Here is a 19,566-nt window from a genome sequence, read left to right on the forward strand (position 1 = left end):
GATAAAAGTAGAAGCTTCATCAACCGCACAGTTTTTATTTGTTAACTATTTAAAAAAAAAAATTAGTAATTATTATTTTGTGAATAGTATGTCTGAATTCATCAGCATCTGGATTGTCTCAGAAACCTCCATGTCGTCTAACAGAAGAAAATGCATTCTCTAAAGCATCTTGATTAAATCTATTGGTAAGGATAAATTTGACTTTAGTGAATAAATATTCCGAAATTCCAATGAAAGCATTTAAAGTTAAGATCCAACCATTTTTACATGCTACTACAATCCTCCTAAAATGCCATATTGCTATCTATCCACTCTATCATTTCTTTCCAGAATGAAATACGGAAACTGTCCTTTGTAAATGCACATAATTCTTTCTTTTCATGATACAATGATCTTGAATTAACAGTCAAATAGTTTGTCAATCTTCCAAAGGAATTCTGCTGTTTCTATTCATTTTCCAAGCAGCAAAAGATCGTTGGCCAAGCATCGCCCAACAGAACGAGCGAGGTTGGGGCAAGATCGGAGGCGATCTCGACCCTTCGTTGATCATGTCCTCCGGCTGTTCGCCGCGCGATGATCGTCCCGGCTTATTTTCGCCGAATTTGCCGATCATTTGGCGACGTGTTATTATCCCGGGTGACGTTATACCAAACATTTCCCCAAGTATTTTAGCAATGGGCAACCCAATACCAATCATTTCCCCATGTATTTTAGCAATGGGCGACCAAATACCAATCATTAGACGATTTATTTCTGAACACTTTTTGGTGTCAAACTGAAATATTAGTTTAGTGGTTGTTAAATTTTCTCGAACTCTAGAAACTAGTGTCATAATATTTAAACCTATCGTACTTTCAAAATTTTGTCAAAATACTGAAAATTCGAAATATTTAGAAAAGTTTACTTTTCTTTTTTACTTATGAATAATTGTGTTTGTTACTTATTTTGATAATTCAAAATTCCATAAAATATTTGCTTTTGACAGAATGACATTTTTTATTGCTCTTTAAAAAAATAAACAAATGTTAAAATTATATGAAATAATTTGAAATTTACTCACCTGCACATCTATTGACTTATAAGATTTATTTCCTTCATTGATATTTCCTATTTCTTTTCATTGTTAAATGCATGGGAAGAAATGGTAACATAATCATAGTTTCAATTGTATAATTAATCATTATAATTTTACTGATATATATAATACATCTACTTTTAAATATCTAATATTGCCTATATCATCTGTTTTTAAAAGCTATTTCCTAAAACTTCGAAACAGAAAAATATACAATTCTTATTAAAAAATATTTTCTTTACTATGCACACTTTTATATTGCTTAATGTGAGCAATAAACAAATAATTTCTAAAGAATAATGAATACTAAACAGAAATTCCTATTTTAACACTAAAATTTAATGCATTGGTTAAAAATTGTGTGAAATACTAAATTATATAATTTCTATTATATGTTTCTTCAATAGAAAACATTTTACAAGCACAAATTAATAAGTTACTTCAAATTTCTAATATTTTCATAATTTATTTTTAGGGAGGTTTAGATTTGTAGCAAAATAACCAAATTTGATCTATGTTAAACTCAGAATATTTCAAATATGTTTCATAAAAAATCCATGCACCAAAATGCAACTCTTCTTTCGATTTTACTGATTCTATTGACTATTAACTTACAAAATTACTTCATGAAGAAATTTTATACCTCATAATAAATTTTAGTATTAGCTAATGTCCAATAGATAACATTTTACAAGCACAAATTTATTTATTATCTATGATTAGTTTGGTTTGGTTAATCTATGGATATCTTTCTCTGTGACTCACACTATACTGGGCGGCTGTATTTATACCCGACTTGGCGTGAAGATCTCGGAAATTCGCCAAGGTTCTGGAAGCTTCTAGGCTATCTGGCTTAATAATGGTTCTAGACTTCGGTGATGAAACCTTCCAGAAATATCAATTTCTCGCCAAATATTGCCAAATGATCGCCAAATTGCCAAGAATCTCGCCAAAAGGTCGCCAAGTGGCCAGCTCACTTGAAATACCACCTTTAACGTAAAATACACGTAAGTTGCTCGATTCTTCGCCAAAATCCGAGTACTTCAGATCTGTCTGAGATATTTCAAGACAAATACAAGCAATATTTACATACTTGTAACAATATATATATATATATATATATATATATATATATATATATATATATAGTAACCAAAAATATAAGCATTATGAAATGAAAACCTATTATTGAAACAATCTAAAATTAAAATTATTTCGGAATCAAACTAAAAACTAAAAAAAAGAGTATAAAAAACATAAAAAGCACCATAGTATTTAGAGAGCGCAAATGCAGCTACTAATAAAACACAGATTAATCTAGACAATTAGTAATAAAAACCAAGTTAATTGGAAAAAATAGAATCAAAATTAAACCAACTAAAATAAGAATCCGGCATGAAGACTTTCTCAAGTGTCACCCTCATGCAGGTATTATTTGGATTCTTATTTTATTTGGTTTAATTTGAATTCTTTTTTCCCTATTAACTTGGTTTTTATTACTAATTATATATATATATATATATATATATATATATATACATTGAATACAAAAACCAAATAGAAGCATTTACAAACAAATAAGAGAAAAAAATTCTTAAACTTTGCTCGCTAACAAAAGCTTCAATTAAATATCATTTTGTTGATAGCAACAACTTTTCACTGGTCTCAGTCATTTCTTAACCCTTCGTCTTTGTAGACTCAAACAGTGATATAAATCCAAAGATGCTTTTATTTAATTAATGTAAAAAAGTGAACCCGAAACATGTTACTCTTACATTTATATAAATGTTCTTGAGCTGAGCCACCGTGAGAACATTACAAGGATTTTCAGAAGGATCTTGCAATCATGTGACCATGATTATAAAAAGCATGGGGTGGTAATGTTGCTAATTTCTATGTAGGCAAGTAATCGTTTCTAAAACTATTGTCATTGCACTACAGTCAAAATGTCGCAAATGATTAAAAAAAATGGAAGCTTTTTTAATAATTATTTTGAAAGCCTCTTCGATGAATGCATCGGTGTATGTTAAAGTATGCATTTATTCTTAAATAGTTTGAAGTCGACCTTAATATTATCAACAGGATGCAAAAGAGGCAGAACTTTTAAATAAAAAATTAAAATTTCTTTTACATTTTGGAAATTAGCAACACAAGCGAAAGAATTTATGCTTATGTAAAATAATCATATTCTATACTTAGCTATATTTAATTGAAAAGATGAGAAAGATTCAGTAACTATGATCGCTATTCTAATATGTTAATTGTATTTTTATCTATTAAAAAATAAACATTGATTTTTAACTTTTGGATGTATCAACCCTTCAAAAAACAATACTCTTTCACCATTCCAAAAGTACTTCTGACGCTATGAAACGATCTGAGTCGATGATATGTTTCGAATCTTAAAACATATAAACACATGGAGAATCGCATATGAATTTTTTGACAATATATCCTTTCTCACGCATTACAAATTCTCCCACAGCTGCACCCAGAACTTAATGACTCATTGCACAGCATATTTTGATTGGTTGATTCTCCGCATACTGAGGTAACACTGATGTGAAAAGACTTCCTCTCTTTCGTGTCTAAGTAATTTCAGATTATATCAAATACTTTCACTCGCTTTTCTTGACTGGTACAAATTCTCCCAAAGGAAGAGGAAATTTGTTCTTTCCAAATCGCAAGAAGTCACAGAAGAAACAATGTCTGTCGCAGTTAGACGGAGAGTATGTTTTGATAAACGGAGTTTGGGTCAAATGTTTGGGAGATTATTTGATTTCGAATAAATTAATAATTTTGGCATAAATTTCATTACTTATTTAAGGCATTTCCAATTTTGATGTTTTACTAAATGAAATCATCATACTAAAAATATCTGCAACGAAATGTTGCGATAATTATATCAAAAAAGTAATTTATAACTGCTTTTTGGGTGCGCAATATTTACATGTATGAACTTAACTCTACAATGCGTAGTGATTCAAATAGCAGCACAAACTTTTCAGCTTTTTTTAATTAATTCTGAATAATATTGGGTTAATAAAATTCTTCTCCATTGTCCTTTTAACTGATAAAAATAAAATCTTTTTGAGATAAAACTTAAACAATTATTATTTCAATTACTTAGTTTTCAATGAAACTATATTCAAAGTAATAATTCAATCATCTTGTACATTTCACAGATTTATGCGCATAAGCACATTTTATAGAAAAATTAAGATCGTGCAATGCAGAATTTAAATTGCATTCAAATTAAGAGCGAAAGAAATCTCAAAATAATTTTTTGAATATCCTATTAGAATGGGTTTTGCCTTCATTTCCGTTCTTTAAAAGAATTTTCTTGATTCCCTTTGATTAAATTTTAGCATTTTTTATTTCCCAACATCCATCATGTTTAGAAAGCAGGCTGATTAATTTAGTAAGAACAGAGAATTTCAATGTAATAGGAATACTGAATTTGTAATAGTATAGAAGCAGAAAAAAGGTAAATCTGAAGTAAAAATACCCACTTTTAAATTTTCGTAAGCGACATAAAGACCTAGCACTTGCTTTGCTAACTAGTGATAATTAATTTCTAATGAGTAAAAATTTGTAAATATTTCAATTTATCCTCATTTGAATGACCTTATATTTCTCATTATATGCTTAAAATTTTACTTTTGAGTTTGAATGTAAAAAATGGAAAAGAAGTAGCTTACAATGTAATTTTTTTATTTGGGTTTCTGTAACACTTAAAGTATACGTGTTCAAATTAGTGGACAAATGGTTGTTAAAAATATCCTTACACTGGTTTTATTTTGAGCAATTATTTACTTAAGAAAGAAAAATGCTTGTAAAGTTAATTACTAGAAATTTTTTTTTAATGAGAAACAGTTGTGAGGAATTAAAGTAATTTAATGTAATATATATCTTTTTGCTCTAATTTATAGCTAAATATTAACGCAGAAAACTTAACTTCGATTTTGAAATTTATTGGAAACTTATTTTACAGAGCTTTATAATCTTGCATATTTTACAGAACTTGCAAAAATCTGATATTTTTGCAAATACCCAAATTTACGAGTAAATTATTAATAACCATGGAAATGTTTATAAATAAATGCATAAATAACAAATTATGATAAATATTGAAATGCTTTGTGCTTATTTAAAAGTATAAAAGCTTTTATTAAAACAATTCTTATTTTTCTCAATTTATTAAAGAAACGAAAACTCTGAGTACTACTATCAGGATTTCATTACAATATGCGTAAGCTTGTGGTATGATTGAGTATAGAAAGATTGGTGAATTTAAAAATCAGCTCTCCGTTTTCCATAAGAAGAGAGGATTAGGTAGTAATATATTTTACTCTTAGTACCCCATCAGAAGTGTTTGTAAAAATCTAAGACTATTAAATTATCTTCATGCGAATATCTACTATAAACATTTTATGATATTCTTACAGCTTTGAGGAAGCATTTCTATCAATATGCCTCTGAATCAGCTCTGATTCCAAATTGAAACAACAGGTGCTTTTAAATGTTACACCATTTAGTTTTTAAAATTCGGGATTCCTTAATGGCTATTATCATTGCCTTATTACGAATAATTTATAGTAATGTTTCTGTGATTATTAGTTGTAGAAATATTACTCTAAATTAATATTTTCTCGAAAAGTACATCCTATAAGGATAAAAGAAAAATTTGAGAAATCCCTCTTGGTACGATGACATGCCTCCTCACATTCTATATCTTCCAAAGACCATCTCCAATGATAAGATTTTTGCATCAGACTCGTAATACGTATATAGCTGGGAGCACTTTGCAAGTGACAGTTGGGGTAGTGAAGTATCTCAGAATATAAAAAAGGAGCAAATAAAGAAACTAGCAATAAAAATAATCTTTGATGTGATGATTTGTTAGCTGAAACGAGCTACTACTTTCTTTAGCTGCAGGGGGTAGAACGTTCGCAAGTTACCTTCACTCCTCCATTAACAAAATAGTGTTCTTTGGACTGGGGGAATGAGTAATATAGACGCAGGCTTTTACAGCTAAATGAGAAAAAGTAAAACAAATTTGCGAGATACATTATTATATAGGAAGTCCGAGTGATAGCTTTTTTGAAAATCCATGTATCTAGAAGCTGAATTCCTTCATCGAAATTTAAGTTTTATTAAAATTATTTTTAAGAAGTAGGAAAGTTTTCAGATGTAAATTGAAGCGAAGTAAATGGTGAGTTAAAATGCTGTCATCAGAAACTAGAAATTTTTCTGTAGTATAATAACCTTAACTACGGACTTTCAATGAACATAAATATTCTTTCTTGATCCTTCTTAACAAGCAGAAATGCTTCAGACGATAAGATGATTTAGAGTAATTTGAAAGCAAAATATTTTAGGCAATAATTGCAAACTTTCGCTAATATGAAACTTTCCCTAATTCATCCTTCGCCGTTAACTTTATTAAAAGATTATGAAATTCTGCTTCAAAAATTTAGCATGAAGTCTTTTCAGAAATAATTGGAGTTCTTGGCTTTGGGGAAAATTTGCCAAGAAAATTTATGTTAAGTTAAATAAGCCATGATTAACTATTAGCTAGATTTTAGCTAGATTAATTATTAGTTAGCTTTTTTAATATAAATATTATATTTAATAACAAATGAAACATTATATTTAAAGATGCATATGGTTTTGAAAGGTTTGGTTGTAGAATAACCAAGATAAAAGTATAATTTTCATGAAAGAAATGAAATATAGGACATACTTTATGCCATTCTGTAGCAAAATAACGATTAAGCACAAATAATTTTGATGAATTTCAGCAAAATATTCATCTGATATCTGTATTAAGGTATAAACCTCCTAAAAAATAATTTCAGAAAAGTTAGCATTAATTAGTGATAAATTTTCCATTTTCTTTTAAAATTAAGAATAACATTGTTTGCTCATTGACTTCTATTTTCATATTATGATGGGATCTACGCTTGCCACAGTGGCCTCGTGCGTCTTTGGTTGCGGATCGCCCGGTCGATGGTTCGAACTTGAGGAAAAACTTTTAGTTATTTGAGTTTCGTTACCGATGTATTCAAATTTGTGATTCAAATGTTTGTAAATGTCAATTCATCATATAAGCAAATTGACTTAATTTGAATTTTAAATTCTTAAATTTTATATAAATAGTATCTAACAAGCTAATAGCAATGCAGTTATCTGAACTGCTCGCATCTAGTAAATAAAAGTTTCTTTTCTCTCCAATTTGACTGTGAATAATTCTATGTGCCACTGTTATAAAATGAATACAATATTTCATGCTTTATATGCAGGTCCTGTTAAGAATTCTTGACGTAATCATTTCGTATCAGTAACCCCTCCTACATATTTTTAGATACAAAATTGATTAACTGAGATTCTCTTGCTGATTTATTACATTATGAACTATTTTGAAGATATTTGGACAATTTTGATCCACGGGCACATGAGGAAATGCCACATAAATATGAGTCTGGCTTGCATAAGGTGTTAAGATCTTTATTCACAAGTATGTTCATTGCTCCAGAAATATGAAATTGATTTTATACATTAGTGATGATAGAAAAAATTCCATTTATGCTTTCACAATGCAATTAATTTTATTAAATAATCGCATTCATATTAAAAATTTCAACGAAGCATTACTTTAAAATTTCGAGGTCAAGCATAATGAAAAATTTAATTTTTTTATTATTTCCATGACTTACGATTACGATGAACAATTAAAAACACAATTATTATTCTATGGAATGAAATTACTTTAATTAATTTTAGAAAATTAAACGTGGGTTAGAATTATTTACTCCATTCGGTAAACGCCCAGGTGTATGAGATACTGATCGTAAATTTTATTTTTGTTCATAGAAATTATCAAAAGAATGTAAGATTAACAGATTATTATTGCGCACTCTACTTCTATCTCGGGAAGTTAGTAAAAATTCAGGGTAAAATGCATTGTGAAATGAAAGTTTGCAAAGAATACTTCTAACGGAATTTCTTCTCAAATGCCTAATCTAAAGGATTAGGGGAAACTATTAAGAAGTCCAGTTTGTAGTGTTTATTCTACTTGGTAAGAAACAACTGGGAGATACATAATAAATTGCATTCCATTAAATCTTCCATTGGTTGAGATCTGCTAATCCTGTCGATACAGCAACATTCCATCCTGGCGTGGTGGTCGTTCACAAGAAGAAGAAAGTTGTGCTCTGCTCTTCCTCAAAGTAAAGCTGCTATCACTTTGATTCGCCTCTGTATACGGAAAGATTCATTTCTTACTTATCTCATCTTTAGCAAGAGGGCACTCAAGTGTCTCCCTCTTTTGATTTCCTTCATATTTTAATCTAATGATCGGTATTCAAAGCTCACGGCTTTGACTTCTTTCATTCATCGTCTTTAAACTTACACGATATGATGAGTAATAAGAACTGCATTAATATTTTTAATTTTTAGAAGATATCCTTTTTCTTGAATGTATTTAATATCTTCGTTTCCTGATGTATTACATTTGGTTTATATTGAACAATTCTGTCGGTTCATTTTCTTTGATATTTTATTTAACTCTCCTTATTTCCATGACTTCGTCTGATGCATTTTTTATATTACAATTTTGAATTTCCTTTTAAAGTTGCGTGTGCAAGAGGAATCGTTCTTGAGGAAAGTAAATAAGAAGAAAGATTATGTGAATAATTTTCTGTTTGATATATATTATATGATATATTAGAGAAACCGAAATGCTTTATGAATAGAGATTTAAATGCACATATATATTGAAATGACATAACGCACATATTCACAAAACATTAGTTATGCATAAGTTATCTATCAAGGATTAGGAGCGCGTCTTCAATATTGCGTTTGCTGTTTGTCATCTAAATAGTTTGGAAAAAAAAATCCTACATCATTTTCGCCCCCCCCCAAAAAAAAATTATTTCATAACTTTAATTTATTTGGTTTATAAAAACAATTACTTTTTAAACATTCGAACATAGGCTTTATTTTAACTTCTGATTATTACTCTATAATTATTATAGAGTATTATTCTTTTGTTAATTCATGACCAGGAACTTCAGCAGTACATACCATACATGTTCACAACAGCAGTAAAGAAGACAGAAAAGAGAGTGGGAAAGTATATAGAGTTTCTATATATTCGAGAAGGGTCTTTCACCAAAAAGAACCTAAGCCAGCCTTTAGGCATATCATTTTCACGTGATATTGTTACAATCAATTGATATTGTTATAACAATTTAACGTTAGAAAGTTAAAACTACAAAAATTAGAACCTGTGTTTAGTTATATTAAAGTTCTGTTTTAAAGCAATCCTAGGGCTATTTTGCAACGGACCTCGTAATTTTGAATCTCTGCCGGATGATGAAGACGATACCTGAGCTGGCGCCCCCTCTCCAAGCCACACCGCACCAACGGGAGGACGTTTCGCCCGGACGGACAACGTGCACCAGACCCGCTTGCACGACGGTTTTTCGTTGGAATCGGATCTCGAACTTCAAACCCCCAGATTCCGAAACCGTGTCCTAACCACCAAGCCACCGCGGCCCAAATTAGGCCTTGAGAAGCGAGGGAAAAGTCAGATGGCCTCGCAATACATAAAGTTAAGATGTATTTTAAGTTTTAATTTAAGTAGCTAAAATAATTAAATTTTAACAATGATAATAACTGAATTTTTCGGACACTCACTCAAACAAGTAAGCACGCATACACACACACGCACAAGTATACAAGCGCGCGCGAGCACGCACAGATATATAAGTGCTGTTTATTTTTGGATTCGAAAACTCCTCGCACTTTTTGCGCATGTTTCAGAAATTTCAAAAGTCAAAATAGAGGTGAGATGAAAGGAGAGGGAACATTTAAAAAAGTAAACTCGAATTATAGGAGAACTCAGGATGTTTAAAAGCTACTGATAACTCATAACATTGTCTAAAAAAGATGCGAATTCACAATAAAATATCTTAGAGCAATTTTTATATACTGTAAGGCGTCTAAAAATTAATCTATGGCTAATGAAATAAAGGGTTCTGTTCTTAAAATTTGACAATTCACTTTTTTATAAAATAATAATTATTATGTTAAAACACATTTTTTTTATTTGTTATTGGATTTTTTACAACATTTTGAAATTAACAACGGTAAATAATCTGGATCATATTTATTGGTATTATATAGAATATTTTTCGCGCCACTCCTGAAAGATTATTTTGCCATTGGAATTATCCAAATAAGCAATGAGTGCGGATGATCAGAAATGACATGATACTAATATACAAGTTAAAAAAAAGTATTTAATGGGGCAGAAATCAAGGTAAAAAAAAAATTCCAGAAATACTCTCATCCTCCCTCCTTAGCGAAGTAGAATCATCGAAAAGTCGTAGTCTCGGGATATTGAAACGAATCGTATTATAAATTGACAAAGATTCTTCGTTTTATCCAATTGTAACTAAATTTCACTTGCGTTGTAATATTTGTTCTGGAAGAAGTATTGACTAACTAACGAAGCTAAAGAAAAGTGTAAAATTTTTCAAACGGAAATTTTTGTGGTTTTCTTTGACGTTTCTGATACTTACATATTCGTGTCTTTTACGTTTGAAAGAATCTGGTTTGAAAGAATTTGGTGTAAACTCTTATTAAATAGGATTAATATGAATTTTAAAGTAACTGACAATCGACGACTCAATTTTAAATGTAATCACGCCGATAATTATTTTTACTGTAGCTGGAATGATGGTAATGAAAAAAAAAAAAATAAATTCCAATGTTAAAAAAAATATTAGCTTTCCAATTACTTTATTACATTATAATCACTTTTATTGCTTCAGATTCCAAGATTCAGCTAATAGTATATTTGAATTAAAGTGCCGTAACGCAAACTTGATCGAACGAGTGACTTACTACTAAGCAAACAATTTCTTTGGTCATTTGAGAACAATCTCTTCAAAGTGCCAAGTTACTGATTCTCTAACTAATTAAAGTATTTCTAACAAATAGTAGTTTAATTAACGAAGTGAAAATAATGCTTTGATTAAAAAAGTTGATAAATGCAATTATTTTCTGTGAAAACGTATTAATATGTCATTTAAAATAAATTTCGTTGATGTTTTCTATTCAAATAATCCACCTAGGGCCCTAACACAATTTAAAATGAATGAGTCAGACTCAACTACTTTGCTGCAAAGATACATAAAGGTCAGAGTTACAAAACGGGCTATTTCAATGGTTGAAACTAAGAGGGCGGATCACAATTTGTGGCTTTTGGCTGAGTAATCACAGAAATAAGGAAACATAACATTTTATTTATTCTATAAGAAGGCAGATTTTTAATATAACTTTTAAAGCGAATAAATACGGTTTTTTTAACAACAATTAGCATCTAATAGAAGTATCTACAAAGTTATATGCTAATGTTTTGGTTGAACCTCTCAATTAATGGAACTAGCGGAGATCTATGTTAATATTGAACTCTCCTTCTCCATTTGCGCAGATAACTGTACAAATTCAATTAACTTGAGTTTATGGATAGTCCACATTTACTGAAGCTCATATCAGTTTAGTCAGGAATTTATCTATGAAAATGACACATCATAAAACCGCAAATGAAGTAACAAATGTTTCTTCAGCTGCTTTGATGAAATTTCATCATTACCATGTACATGTTCCATTACATATTTATGAAGGTAGCGTAGTAAAGGAACTGTCTGCCATTTTGAATAAATAATGATTCATATTTCTATATATCACTACAGTAAAAACACTACATAATTTTAAGGTATTCAGTATCTTACTTATACTATATAAAAATAAGTGATTTTATTTTGTTGTTATTAATTGTTCTAAGTCAAATTTTAGATTTAAATATTTGACACACTTTTTTATTTGAACTATTTATCGCAATGCTTTCTTAACCGAAAAAATCACTCCTTAATTTTCTTTGACTTATCTTAACGGCGTAATAGTTATGATTGACCACAGGAAATATGCCCAGTTTTTTGTACAGAAATATACATGCTTCATCATCTAAGAATCACGAATTTTCAAATCATTTTTAAGCCCCATCAAAAGCGAAAATCAAGCTGAATATTTATATATTTTCATTACTCATAGAATTCTATAAATAATTTTTCATGATAATCAATCAAATATCGAACAAAAATTAAATGGATTTTTCTTTAATTGATTACGATTTTAATTAAATAAGATTTTACCTTAAAAATTAAATAAACAATCAAGTTAATCAATTTGGTTACACATAATTTTATATGGTTCTAGAACTTGAAATAATTTTGGTAATTCTCATGATACTTTTAAATGATAAACATGTTAGTGCCAGGTAACATTTTAGCACTAGTAGATATGGATTCACATAAACAAATAAAGGACGGCCTCGCTGAGCTAATAATCCAGTAGATCATAGATTGATACAATCTTTCATTGCTTAAATATCGAATCACGGTTCAGAAAGCAAGAAACCTAAATCAATCGAAAAGGCATCTGAGAGAAAAATAAAGCTTTTAGTTGAAAAAGTAGTTATTGAGGTTTTTCAACGCTATTATTTTTTTTTGTAGTGTTCTTTAATGTTTAGCCAGTATCAAGCCAACCTACAAGTGTGTTTCGCAGCATAATGGAATTTAGACACTTCATCACGCGCTCAAATTGATATTAACTTGATTTAATGAATAATGTTGCAATTTGAGTGCACACCATGGTTGCTTTAATGTAAATCCCATAGCTTTAAACTTAAATCAGATTAGGTAAACTGCAATTGGGCCAGAATCCTATCTTCACACTTACGCATCACACTATTAAGTGAACCCATGTATTTCGACAAATAGCAATGTACGCCACATCCACGTACATAAAATCCTGCTTAGAATCCTGTCTTGTCTAGATGAGAATCAGCAACGAAGCCACATTAGCATTCTGTGTCTTTTATAAAATTGAATAGTGAAATATTTCTATGCTTTCAAACTTCTAAATCCCATTACTGTGTGGACATCTTACCAATGATTGCACAGTTAATGAGCACCATCCCATGGATAGTTTCTGTGGATTCGAGGATCTAGAGACCAAGATTCTCAGATGATGAGACTCAACCACTAAGTTCACGCATTCCCAAGTAATTGCTCGTATATCTGTGTGAACACAATTGGCATACTTGCTACAATTTAAGTAAACAGCATTAAAATTATTCCACTGTAAAATATATGTTGAAAGTAAGACTGGTCTGTCGCTATTATCTATTGATTTAAAATTTAATTATGTAGAGGGTTAGCAAGAAATAAGTTACCCACTTCAGAGGGCTCTAAACTGCGTTCTGTTTATTAAATTAAAAATTTAGTACAAAAATTTCCTGTTAGGTGGCGTTGTAATACACATAAAACCATTTAATATGGATTATAATTGTTAAATAAGGTAAAATTAAAATTGCTCAATATGTACTCCATCATTTTTAACAATATGCTCTAATCGGAGAACCATATTTTTTTTATAGATAATCGGAGTGAGTCTTCCGGAATATTAAAAATATGGCGCCTTCAGATATGATAGAGGTGATGGCTTTTGACGTTAGATATTTTCTTTCAAATAACTCCACAAATAAAAGGTCGCAAGGGGTGCTGTCTGGAGAGCGAGGAGGCCATGCTATTGGGAAATGACGGCTGATAACTCGTACTTCTGTCAAATGCTGTATTAACAATAGTTTTACACGACGATCAATATGAGGTGGTGCACCATCCTGCATGAAAATGATGTCTTGAAAGTATCCACGCTGTAGAAGAATTGGGATTACAAAATCCAGCAGCATATCATGGTATCGTTGACCTGTGACGAAACAGATTTGGATTGCCTTTGAAGTTATATCTTCAAAGAAATACGGTCCAATGATAAAGGTAGCTATAACCACACCATACTGTCACTTTTTCAGGATGCAAGGGTTGTTCCTGGATTACGTGAGAGTTTTTCTCAGCCCAAATTCGAAAGTTGTGGGTGTTAACTTGCCCATTGAGGCAAAAGTGGGCCTCATAACTCTACAGAATTTTCCATGGCCAAGTTGTGTCAACTGCCATTCGAGCAAGAAACGGAAATGCAAAAGTTTTACGGACCTCTAAGTCCCCGTCCTGCAACAGGTGCACAAACTTGATTTTGTATTGATAAAAAGCAAAATCTGCAGTACGATTTTTCGAACAGTTGAATATGGCATATCCAGAACACAGGAAACAACTGGCAAACTCACACTATTTTACGGCGACTGACTGCTGCCTTCAACGAGCGAGGTCGTAAAATGTTCGATAAGGGAAGACAGGATTTTTTTCGTCCTCTATCTGAAAGAATGTCAAATTGCCGAGTTTTTTCAAATTTCTGCATCATCTTTCGTAGAGCCCCTGGAGACACTGGACCTCTTCGTATCTGCTTCATTCGACGAAATACCTTTAGAGCTGCAAAGGAGTTTTGTTGGTTCTGGTAGAACAATTTCACCAGTAGCGCTTTTTCTTTCAACGTAGGTATGACGAGCAGAGAAGAAACTAATGTTCGTGCAGAATTCTCATTCTTGTTATCCAAAGAAAAATGGTAATAGACATGTACTGTAAAGAAAATTATGTTTCACATTTTCAATATATGCAAATAATTGCCATTTGTATTACAGCGCCATGTATTGTTGAATTTTTGTACAATTTTTTTTTATTTAATAAATGTAAAACGCATCATCTGAATAATCTGTAGTTCAAATTTTATCTTATTTGGACCAATAGAAGGCATTTTAGAGCCCTCTGAAAATTGTAACTCATTTCTTGCTAATCCTGTATATACATATTGTGACATTCAGTACGACGTTCTCATTTTCAGCTGCTCAAAACGCTATTAATCGTGCATTTTAGACAAACCATTAAATTATTAAATATTCTTTTTATCCTCATTTAGTAAATATGAACAGTATTCATGAATTAAATACTTGAAAAAGATCTTTCTCATAAAAGGGCTAGGCATAAGAATGATTTAAATTTCTGAATATATAAATTGATTATAGGACAAAAAGCACTGAAAAAATGAGAGTGTCAATAGGAATGGTTTCTTGCAGTTTTGAAAATAAGAAGAAGAAATTTTGATAATTTTCTAGTTAAAGGATTTATACTATGAGATGGATCTATTTAATCGATATTATTGGAGAGTAAGATTTCCTTACACATCCTACGTGTATTTCTTGTGGCTGTTCCAACAACGGCTGGCGCCTACTTAACGTCTAGGCCTGAGTGATTATTTTAAATCCAGTTCAATCTTAATAATCGCCCGGTTCAATCATGTTGATTGAATAGAAATAAATACAGGAACCCATCATATTCTAGGTTATTATATTATTTACATATTTACAGTAACGGTTTAAAAATGTAAAACATAAAAGTGAATCAAGCATCTCGTTCATGGCGAACCACGCCACCTTCGCTCGTCGTCCCTCGTCGTTATCTGTTTAGTACACTTCCTGTTCGTCTCTCCTGGTTTTCACCCCCTCGGATACCATGTGACCTTTCCCCTCCTGACTGGTCTTGCAACCTTCGTCGTTCGGAGCGGAGGAGCGGGTCTTACACGCCCCCCCTTGGAGAAGCACATTGTCACCTTAAGGTGGGTTCACACGAGGCTTTTTATTGCGCGCAAACATTGTCTATCTACTGTTGTCCCTCTATTGTCCCCGTGTGAACAGTTGAGACAACGTGTCGGGACAATGGCTAATAGTTGTCCCGACGGGACAACCATTTGCCATTGTCCCGTTGCAGTCACGTGATTTTCCTGAAGTAGGCGTGACCTTCTATTGCCGGCAATAATAAGCCTCGTCTGAACCCACCTTTAGAGACAATGCTGCGTCTTGAGAACTGGACGGGTTGTTTATCACTGATCATCTCTCACGGTAAAAGGTTGATCCTGAAATGAAACATAGTTCCAAGCAGTATTTGTCGCTACAACTAGGAAAGGAGCAGGAAAGAGGTGGGAGAGCAACTGATATGCAATTCCCAAAGAAAAGAAATAACGCATACACAAATTCAAAATATAAAGACAAACAAAAATATAAAAAAATATCAAATATGCACAAAATTGGTGATAAAAGTAACAAAACAGATGCACAAATGCTTTCGTACATTTCCTGAAAGCCTTTCTTTCTTACTGCTGCAATGGCAATCTAGATAGGGAGTCTGCATTGCAATGTTTACTCCCCTTTCGATAGGATATTGTCACATCGTATCTCTGTAAAGCTAACGACCATCGTGTAAGTTTTGCGCTGTGAGGCGTTTGTTGAGTGAGATACGTCAAAGGGTTGTGGTCGGAGATCACTTGAACACGAGCACCAAATATCCATGTGTCGTATTTCTTCAAGGCCTCCAGTACGGCGTAGGCTTCTCTCTCGATAGTAGCCCACCGTGTTTGAGTTGCAGTCAATTTCTTGCTGAAAAATGCAATGGGTTTTTCCTTCCCATCATCACCTATCTGAGCTAAACAGGCTCCAACGGCTGTTGCTGAGGCATCCGTGTATAACTGGAATGGTTTATCCAGTTGTGGGGTGTATGATGAAGGCATCTTGACTAATTCTTCTTTTAAGATTTGGAATGCTTGCTCTTGTTCTTTGGCCCATGGAATTTTGTTGGGTACATTTTTCTTGGTGAGATTTGTTAGTGGTAATACTACTGAAGAAAAGTTTGGGATATAGTCCCTGTAATAATTTGCAAGTCCTAGCAAACTACGTACTTCTTTCTTATTAGTAGGTCTCAATAACTTCTTTATGACTTCAATTTTCTCGGGATCTGGGGAGTGCCTTCCTGATCCGACGATGTGGCCAAGAAACTTCACTTCCTTTTTGGCAAACTCACACTTCTCTAGATTTATGGTAAGGTTGGACTCTTGAAGCGTACGAAATACTTCCATAATGTGCTTTTTATGTTCTTCCCAGCTTCTGGAGAAAATGGCGACATCATCAATATAGGCACGACAATACTCTCGATGCTTTGAGAGGATCTTGTCCATGCTTCTTTGGAATGTGCTTCCTGCATTTTTCATACCGAAGGGCATCACATTCCACTGGTACAACCCAGAATGAGTGATAAAAGCTGTATAATGCTTCGCTTCAGGCTTCATGGGAAGTTGCCAATATCCTTTGGTTAGATCTAATATGGATATAAAATTAGCTTTTCCAATTTCATACAATAATTCAGTAACCAGTTTCATTGGATAGGCGTCTGCAATCGTATATTTATTCAACTGACGGCAGTCTACGCACAGTCTGATACTACCGTTTTTCTTAGCAACGCACACTACGGGATATGCCCAGTCACTCTCACTATGTTCAATGAGTCCTGCTTCTAAAAGTATTTGAACTTGGCGTTCGACTTCCCCTTGCAAAACAATTGGGACACGATATGGAGCTAATCGCTTAGGGACACAGTCGTTAGTTACCTTAATATTATGCCCTGGCACCTTAGCTTTCCCTGGAAACTTACTGAAACTGTCTGTGTACTTAGATAAGATATCAATCAGCTCAGCTTGTTGTTGTAACGATAACTCCTCTCCTTGATTATAAATTTGCGTTCTTATATCACGACTGATTTTGCCTTTCTGATTGCAATTGGTTGGGGCAGGAAATATTTCTCCGAATTCATTGTCTTGGTCATATATCACTCCGACTCGCTCAAGTCGTGCTATGTATGGTCGACTTTTATTTACATGGATCTCTTTAGTCGCACCATCTTCCGTCCTCAGAGAGTCATCTCCTTTTTGTAACTTTGAGAAACAATTTTCCAATGGATTTTCTTCTTGATTTGTTTCTTCATGGACAGGTTGCTCCGAATCGTCATTATTTATCACAGGTAATGTATGTACCTCTATTTTCTTACATAATGCTTCGTATGTAGTCGAGGAGATCAGCATGTCGCTTACTAGTTTCTTCGATGCTGCACAAGTAATAGGAACATTGCCATGCTTCCCATCATTAATTTTTACATTGATAGTAACTAATGGGGCAAGTTCTTCTTCCCCAAAGGCTGATATAATTTTTATGCTGCCCTCCTCTTGTTTAGAGCAAGAATCAATTATATCCTGTCTGATGATGGTGATTTCAGCACCTGTATCCACGATACCTTCAAATGCATTGTCTTCAATTTTCACTGGTATTTTCTGTAGGGGGCTGATTCGCGTTATATCTTTTTCTGGTGCCTTTAACTGCGTTGTGAGAATCTTACCTTCATCAGTCTGATTTTCAGTAACATTCTCTGGAAATCTCTGCGATCCACTTTTCTCAATTGTCGTTTCTACCAAACGTCTTGTCACGTGGTTAATCCTTGAGAAATTCTTTTTCTCAGCTAGCTTTGGGCATTGGGCTCGTAAATGCTGCGATGATCCGCACTCAAAACATTGACGCCGATCGGAACGTTCTTGCTTCCAATTCCGAGGACTACTGGGTCTCTTATAATCGATGTTCACTGCATTTTTGTCATGGGCAATAGGACTTTTCTTTTCAAAATTCCCATTTGTTCGTTTCCTATCATTACTAGGAATATGTCCAGTTTTTGAGCTTCTCCTTACGCCGTCGTAATCATCCAGGAGATCGGCTAGCTTAGATGAAGACGAGATTTTTGTCCATGTGTCGACAAAATGTTCCCGAACTTCCTTTTCAACTCTTCTTTTAATTTGATCTACAACCATAAGATCCTTCAATGATTCGAAATCCTTTACGTTAACACCATCCAACCACTCCTCCAAGAAGATCCTCAACTCAAAGACCAGATCCCTCCATGAACTTTCCATTCTCTTTTGATGTTGTACAAACCGCAATCGAAAGGTTTCTGCACTCAACTTAAATCGTCGTAAGAGTAATTCCTTAACATACTCGTAAACGTTTGATTCCTCTTCAGGTTCCCTTGCTATTATCTGAACAACATCTGACGGAAGAAGTGGCATTAATTGGGTGACCCAATCTGTCTTATCAATCTTTAATCGTTTAGCTTGGCGCTCAAATATGACTAAGTAAAGACTTATATCATCATTTTTGGAATCAAACTTCTGAAGTATCTTTTGTAACTCTGAAGAATTATGTTTGTTGTTCATTTCATTATTCTCTGACATTAGGGATTGAGTTTCAATCGAAGTTTGCAATTTAATTTTCTCTAACTCAAATTGCCTCTCTTTTTCCTGTCTTTCCAAATTTTCTTTTTCTTGTCTCCTCTCCACAATGCCTTCTTAAACGCCCTTTACAAATTCTTCCTCGTATTCGTTGGAATTTAAAATCAATTTTCTAAGATTAGCAATCGTGTGATTCCCATCAATCTCTTCACCTAACTCACTAGCTAATTCCTGAAGATCACACTTCCTAGCTTTAGCTATGAATGCCATTATTCCAATTCAACAAAATAAAGAATTCTGCATAAAAATGAATGGTATACAAATAAAATAACACAAATCAAAATACTGGCTTATATTAAGTTAAAAGGTAA

General features: G+C 32.6%; 1 protein-coding gene across 1 annotated transcript; it reads right to left on the reverse strand.

The window, feature by feature from the left end:
• Nucleotides 1–16,246: 16,246 nt before the first annotated feature.
• On the reverse strand, nt 16,247–19,198 carry LOC129960346 (uncharacterized). Its single transcript, XM_056073723.1, has one exon. It carries the CDS (start codon nt 19,196–19,198, stop codon nt 16,247–16,249), a length of 2,952 nt encoding a protein of 983 aa, XP_055929698.1.
• Nucleotides 19,199–19,566: the final 368 nt, after the last annotated feature.

This window comes from Argiope bruennichi, chromosome X2 (genome assembly GCF_947563725.1).
Source record: "Argiope bruennichi chromosome X2, qqArgBrue1.1, whole genome shotgun sequence".
Classification (NCBI taxonomy): Eukaryota; Metazoa; Arthropoda; class Arachnida; order Araneae; family Araneidae; genus Argiope; species Argiope bruennichi.

Excerpts from the sequence above, each read along its gene's own strand:
- LOC129960346 (XM_056073723.1), bottom strand. The coding sequence starts at position 19,198 with ATGTCAGAGAATAATGAAATGAACAACAAACATAATTCTTCAGAGTTA.